The sequence below is a fragment of the Sinocyclocheilus rhinocerous genome, unplaced genomic scaffold, assembly GCF_001515625.1.
Source record: "Sinocyclocheilus rhinocerous isolate Xijiao unplaced genomic scaffold, SAMN03320098_v1.1 scaffold295, whole genome shotgun sequence".
Lineage (NCBI taxonomy): Eukaryota > Metazoa > Chordata > Actinopteri > Cypriniformes > Cyprinidae > Sinocyclocheilus > Sinocyclocheilus rhinocerous.
In genome coordinates this window covers 837,210-845,102 of record NW_015647035.1, presented here as the reverse complement: position 1 = coordinate 845,102, position 7,893 = coordinate 837,210, and the positions used below count along the sequence as shown (strand labels likewise).

The following is a 7,893-nucleotide window of genomic DNA, read 5'->3' as shown; positions in this document are numbered from 1 at the left end:
CTCTGGCCCTCAAGGTCCACTTTCCTGCAGAGTTTAGCTCCAACCCCAATCAAACACACCTGAACAAGTTAATCAATGTATTCAGGAAAGTTACAGGCAGGTGAGTTTGATCAAGGTTGGAGCTAAACTCTGCAGGAAAGTAGATCTCAAGGGCCAGAGTTGAGAACTCCTGGTCTAAAGGGTTGTCCCTATTCTCTTAATGAGTAATGGGTGTGTTTTGGGCGTAACGTGCAATAAATCAATCAGAGTCTCATCTCCCATTCCGTTTAAAAGCCAGTTGCGCTCGCGCCATGGCGGATTCGCTATTTACATGGTGGAATTTGCAATTTCTTGCACAGACCGATCGTTTTGTGTCTTTACACATCAATGTATCGTCACGAGCCGCAGGGTTTAATGTGATTTTGTTTGTGTATGTTTTTTTTTTTACTATCAAAGCCGTGATTCCCATTCACCTCCATTATAAGACTGACAGACTGCAACGGTTTGAGTTAAAAATCTTTGTTTGTGTTCTACTGAAGAAACAAAGTCACCTACATCTTGGATGCCCTGGGGGTAAGCAGATAAACATCAAATTTTCAGTTTTGGGTGAACTATCCCTTTAAAGCCATTTCCAAGCAATTTACAAAAAATCCCTTGAAATATGAGATAGTCAGTTTCAAAACACTTGTAATCGATCCAGGAAAGGCCAGGCCAGATAATATGCACAGATTCAGTCTTACAGTATCAGAAGCATTCCAGATAAACATCAGTGGATTACAGGAAAACCCTGCCTCAGTCAGTAATAATGAGTCATGACTCATGAGTCAGCCATCCCCATTCCTTGTTAAAGATGGAAGTGGGTTGTGAAGAAAGATCAGGTCCATGCGGTGTTTGGGTGAATGGATTGTCACTTGTATTGCTCACCAGCTTCTGGGTAAACTCTGATCTCTGTTCTTCTGCCTGTAAGTGACTATGGGATCTGCTCTTAGGAACTCCTCCTCCAGAGGAAGAGCTCTTTGATTTTCATCTTTATCTTTTCTGTTATCTTCCTACTACATAAATAGTTTAAGAGTAATCATAACCCGGATTTCTATAATAACTACAGCCATAAAAATAATATGTGATTTGTCATCTTCAGCTGTTGCCAACTCAAATACTGTTACATCATCATCATCTCTGTTATATAGACATATATAACAAAATTATTCATCACAATATTTAAAAAATGCTTTCATTTGTTTAATAATAAGAATTTTTACATTTTCTTAGTAAACAAAACTGCAGCACACATCACATAAGACTAATGGAGGACTGAAATAATGTTTGAACAGTATTCCTAATGTAGGCAGGCCTACATTATGATGCCTGATTTTGTTCAAGTGCATTTAGTTCAATGTTCATTTTGAAACTCAAAACCATATGAAATATTACGAAATCAATAACCCAACAAAATACAACCAGTAATTTTGAAAGCAGAAGTTCTTTCTACAAATGTTTAGAAAGTTGTAGGTAATGCAAGATAATGCAACTTTCTCTATACAAGATGTTTGTTAATTTTATGTTAAAATAAACCATACACATATTTTACAATTGAAAAAAAAATTGGCTTAATTAAACATGAAAGTCCTTAAAATCATCTCACCTGAAATCAATATCATGATCCACTAATGGCCTAATTTAGGATTTTCTAATCAAATGTCTCCATTATTATGTACTGAATTTAATTAAAGAAATAAAGTAGAAAACAGGGTAGTGAAGCTCTTACCTGAAATATATTCAATGAGTGTCTTCAAACACTGTGAAGCCTTTACCACGCATCCTGCTTATTTTACCTGAGCCAGGTAAAATACTTTCACTTTCATGAGTTTTTTTTTTATCGTCTACTTTCTTTTATGCAGGCCGCGGGGAGACTTGCTACATGTTGTCATAATGGGAACCTGCCATTACCTTCAGCAAAATGTAAATAAAAAATATAAAGTAAATATCAGTAAAAAACGAGAAATAATAAAAAAAAATTGGAACACAAAACCATTCAAGAAAAAGCTCTAATATGTAAAACATATCATCAAAACATTGTTTAGGCCAACATAAAATTTAAATTAATGAAAAATTACATATCAAATGCATGTGACAACTTCCTCCAATCTGACATATATGTTCTCAGAACACAAATCTACCTTTATATATAGCTGACTCTTGTCTTTATGTATATATATATATATATATATATATATAGTGTTGTAAATTTAAATTATAATACATTTAAGGAAATGTTTGAGAAAGTGAAATAAGGAAAAAAAGAATGGTAGTTCATAATTTAACCGCAAAATAGTCTTTTTCTCAAATGTATGCTTGATTCTTACACAATATGGGAAAATACCCACAATGTGGACACATTTATGGTTTTTACAGACGTCATGACTGATATTTCTCTATATTACTGTAATTTACCTTTTAAAAAATTACCCATAATTTAATAACATTCACTGAATGATCCCTCACATAAATCACTTTGGATAAAAACATCTGATAAGAGATCACATGCACCTGTCCTTCAGTGACATGAATTTGACCCTGGTCAGATTGTCTTTACTTTTGACAGGTACCATGGCAGTAATCTGGTGTAGACTGTAAATGGATAAAGACAAGAGCCCTGCTGCATATTAAAAGAGGAAGCAACTTGACCAGGCACCACTTGAACCACTAGAAGTTACGACTTAACCAGCAGAGAAGAGATTAGAGTGCATTCAAGATATTGGGGGTCAAATGCCCTGCCAAAGATTCCTTCTGAGCTTTTGTTGAATTAGGCATAGATGAGCCAGTCACCTAAATGCCATGCGACTAAGCCACAGGAAAATCCCTTCACTGGACTATCCTGAGCTGTGAAATCAAGGCAAAAGATGGGAACAGCAGAGCCGTAAAATTAGTAAAATGAGTAAAAAATCTACTATAATACAATGAAATATTACAACACATGTATTTCTTGAAAAAAAAATTTATTAGAATACAAGGTTGCTTTTGAAAGGCAGATGTTTTGTAGAATCAGAGTGTGTAGTTACCACATCTGCCAGCAGGGGGAACCATGCTAACCAGCCACACACCGACTGCTTGGTGTTTTTCTATATTTCATCATTTGGTTATTTCTGTAGTTTCAGGATAGCAGAATGAAAGTGAAAAGTGAACATGTGGCCAAGTATGCTGTCCCATACTCGGAATTTGTGCTCTGCATTTAACCCATCCATGTGCACACACAACAGTATATGGTATATCACATATTATTGTATGCTGTGTTATGTTCTTGGGGTCACTTTATGGCTCTATGGAGTTAAAAAGTTGCTTATATTATTTTTGGTTGTTCAGATCAGAATATTATAGTGTCTTTTTTTTTCTTTAAGTTGTTTATGGGTTCGCCAATGTGACATCAGAATGTTTTTTGTCTCTTGGGTCTGTTTCTTTTTAGGAGTGCAGAGATTTTATTCATCTAATGTTTATGAGACTGTGGGTAAGCAGTTGAAAAGATGATAAAACTAAAATATTATCATGCCCTGCTAGATTTCAATCTACTACAGATGGGTGTGGACAACAAATCACAAGCAACATGATGCTTTATCATCAAAAGCATCTGATAAACAACATTCAGTCTGCCAGCCCTGAGCCTATCATACTAAGAAGGAATGTATGCTTAACTAGTGAAAATCATTAATGATAGAAAAGTGGAAGTAGATATCACTTGACTAAACATATGATGGAAAGTTCCTGACCTCAGAATTAAAGTGAACTGATTCACATGAACTTCTGTAGACCCATGGCAAAGGTTTTGGAACAGTGATATTTGAAATATCACTCGATGTTAATGTTAATGAACATTTTTGAGAAAGGCAGCGTATGTTACTCCAGACATATTACTATTAAACACGTCTGTAACATTGCTGCGGAAATAATCAAGCTTTTGGGGTTATTCGTGGTATGTTGCAGTCATTTGCCAGCGCGTTTACACTTTAAATTTTCCTTTTAATGATGGATGGTTGAAGGTTGAATAGATTAAAGGTGCAGTAGGAGATCTCGGAAAATGCTAACTTTAGCCTGATAGCACTGAAAGCGAACGCCCCACCCTCCCTGCAATCGCTGTCCAAAGCCACGCCCCCTGAACGCACATACGCTCACAGACCAGAATACCAGACAACATTACTACAATAGGCTACAGCGGTTCCCAATTCCATTTCTCGCGGTTCAGCGGCAAATCCGTGAAGGAATGTTCCGAAGTGAAGTAAACACGGATTTCCCCTGCTCAGGGAGTAGGGAGCCAAGAACACTGTGTAGGGAGCATGTCAATCGGAACACAGTTCATGCACATAGCTCACTTCTAACGAGCTGGTTATCTGAATCGGGTGTGTTAACTAAGTGAGACATGCAAAATATGCAGAGTGGGGAGGCGCGAGGACTGGAATTGGGAACCGCGTTGGGCTACATCATGTGTCATTCACCGGTGAGAAAACTTTAAATGTACTGCAATACCAGGAAAGTAGATCGGGTTGTTGATGTTTGTCTGCCATTCTCGCTCTGTCTGCACAGCGTGCGTGAACGCGCTGATGACGTATCCTGTCTACGCGAACAGGGTGCGCAGAGGTATGCAAATACATATGTTGACAGGCAGGTAGGAAAGCCAATTAAAACGCTCGGACCGAGCGTTTTGATTGGACGAACATTTTTCGGCCAATCACAATGCACTGGGTTAGCTGGCCAATCAGAGCAGACTGCGCTTGTCGGAAGGCGGGACTTTGTAGAAAACGAAGCGTTTGAGAGAGGCGGGGCATAGAGGACCTACAATAATGTACAGTATTTGAAAAATAATGTGTTTTTTGAACATTAAAGCATGTCAACATATTCTGTTACACCAAATACACAAATAATGACCTTTAAAAAAAGCATCATATGACCCCTTTAATGATTGCTATCGGGATGTGAAGAGACTTTCAACCAGCATAACAAAAACATTTTCTGAAGACAATCACCTATTGCACCTTTAATTTCAGGGTTTAGGGTGTGATTTGTAAATACCTGATGAAACATCAATGCAATAAACATACGATTGCGACCTCAATTCGCATCTCACTGACCTTTCAAGCCATCTGAGGTATTTTTATAAAAAAATAAAGTATATTTATAATGCAGTGTTAATCGATTTAGCCTTCTATCAACTGTATAGAATACTATAGATAGCATGGTTTCTGCCTCCTGTGATATGAAACCATGTCAGACCACAGAGAGTAGTTATTTCAAACACTCAACTTATGTTATTAAGTGATTTGGGCTAAAACATGTCATTAAATGTTCTTTTTGTTTGACACATTTGTAAACAGGCTCACACGGGATGTGGCCCGAGGGCGCCTATTGAGGAACACTGCTTTAGAAAGTTAATAAAGTGGGACATTGCATTTTAGGGTTGGCAATATCTTTATTTTATCTTATTTACAAAAGATTTGAACTAATTTCTGTTTATTCTTTATTTATTTTTTCAGTTTTTATTTTGTTTTCATAGGAAAATCTGGCAACACTGCATCGCCACATTACTGACAGTAATCAAAAAAGCCCACGGACAGGTTATTGCGGACAGGATATTCGGTAAGGCAAACTCAAAAAACAAAAACAAAACAAAACATGGTATTATCTGTCAGAAACATTATCAATGCTATTACAAACAGCAGCATTTAACACTAGTACACAAATCCAGAGAACAAGTAGGTTACATAAGGAAATGAGATAGGCCTATGCAAACACTGGCCATGAAGAAATCTATTTTATTTAGTATAGTAGTTACATTTTCACATGTTATGGTAAAAACATTCATAAGCGCATTAGACAGAGTTATCATATAGCCTATAGCAATGGTTATTAATGAAAACTATAACAGTAATTTGTATTGTTGCATGAATAGTAAACTGGTAAAATTATCCACCCCTAACCTAGGACTATATATTAAAGTATTAACAAATTTTGATACAATAAATATGGTATAATTTAAAAGTGCTCATCCCTCCAAAACAGAGAAAACATCTTTCACAAACATCTACAAGTATGTCTCTTTTAAAGTGTTATGAGTTTTGTCGCCCTGTAAGGTAAGCGGTGCAGACTGCTTTTCATCATCTGTAGCCTAATACTTGGAGAACAAATGAAAACATATTTTATTTGGTAAGTGAAACATGTTCCATCTTTAAAAAGATCAGGGGCTTTTGACACAACATCAGCCTGCAGTGTTATAGAGACCTCTGGTGGTGTACAAAAGATGTTTTGATAAGGTTCTCAACTTTTACAACTTATTTGTATTTCTGTAAGAAGTCATTTCTGAGTGAAGACAATCAGAAAGACATCAATTTAACATGACCTGAATGTGAGCTTATAGCTGTTTGTAGAGGATTACTGAAACCAGCATGCATTTTTGACTAGAATGTGGCATCTAGAAATATCACATTATCAAGGCCTAGTAGTATTTTATCATTATTTACTAATAACATTAACAAATGGCATAAGTATGATCACAACATACTAAAAACATTTTAGCCCCCTCTTTGCCTCATCTATTTTCTCCAAAAAAGCAACAATGTTTCAAGACCATGAAGGATTCACAAGAGGCATGAGAACATTCCTTATTGCTCATAATATATTAGTATTGCTCATACTTTGAATTAGACATATGGTCGCTTTCAAACAATGATTTTGTCCACTTCAAATCAAATGAAGTGCATTAGCTGTCTGGCACAATGAAGGACAAACAGGAGAAGGGTGTACCAGCCATGCAGTCTGTGTTAACTGCTGCTTGAATCTCACTAAAGAGAGCCTGCTCTTTATTCCCTGTATTCCCAGAGCTCTGTTTCAGCTCTGCCAGCCGCTGTAGTATAGTATGCTTTTCCCTGCCTCTTATAATTCCCCGGAAGTACAGCACAGCTGAGAGATGACTCTTCCTGAAATGGGTAAAACTTTAAATTAGAGTAAAATGAACAATGTTAAATTAACAGACATTGTAAATCTACAGCAAGTAATATGACTCTCACCTGATGTCTGGATAGTTATTAACTAATGGTTGTAAATGTTGTTTTACATCACTTTTTTTGCACCCAATGATCATGCTCAGCTGGTTCCCGACTGGATGGAGCCAATCTAAGGTTGAGTTCTACAGAAAATAATATGGTAAGGAATATATTAGGATGTTCTGATGAAAAGCACAGCTGTACAGAGTTGCATTATGGAGATTGTACTGTACCATATCTTGGAAAATCTCCTTCAGTTCCTCCCACTGATTTGTTATCTTAGTGGCAGCTGTCTCATTCTTCCTGTTTTTGCATGAGTAGTTATTCTTCATCAGCTGAGAGACATATTCCTTCACCACAAAAAAGTGAGCTTTGTTCACAAAAGCCTAAAGAGACATAAACAGTGGAAAAACAGAAAAAATATAGATACAGCAGAGAACATGAGCCAGAGATGCCAGAGATGGCACTCTCAATAGGGTGCCCATATTTTAGTTTTCCAAAAAGAGGACAGTGGGGGGCGGGGTTTCGACTAACGTAGCATACGTAACGTATATGTAGCAAGGTTTTTTTTTTGTTTGTTTTTGCTTGTTTTGTTTTTAGAATAAACAAAAAGAAAACAAGTAGATAGAATAGAAAAAGAATAGGGAATGCTAGTGTTAGAGGCTCATTTTTAAAGGGGTCATAAGATGCGATTTCAAATTTTCCTTTCTCTTTGGAATGTTACAAGCTGTTCGTGAATAGATCAGATCCCTAAAGTTGCAAAGACTAAAGTCTCAAACCCAAAGAGATATTCTTTCTAAAAGTTAAGTCTTGTCCACGCCCTCCAAAAACGCCTCATTTAAACACGCCCCCACATATCTACGTCACTGTGTGGGAAGATTTGCATAAC

The 7,893-nt window shown here is 36.7% G+C and overlaps 1 protein-coding gene across 1 annotated transcript in view; it reads right to left on the bottom strand.

Moving 5' to 3' along the window:
• Nucleotides 1-6,017: 6,017 nt before the first annotated feature.
• LOC107708372 (exocyst complex component 3-like protein 4) overlaps nucleotides 6,018-7,893 on the bottom strand; it is a 19,156-nt gene continuing 17,280 nt past the window's right edge. Inside the window, exons 11-13 of the mRNA XM_016512570.1 lie at nucleotides 7,238-7,390; nucleotides 7,029-7,147; nucleotides 6,018-6,938 (exon numbers count right to left, since the gene is read on the bottom strand). Of these exons, the coding sequence (XP_016368056.1) occupies nucleotides 6,722-6,938; nucleotides 7,029-7,147; nucleotides 7,238-7,390 (489 nt within the window). The 3' untranslated portion in view covers nucleotides 6,018-6,721. The remainder of the gene's footprint in view (nucleotides 6,939-7,028; nucleotides 7,148-7,237; nucleotides 7,391-7,893) is intronic.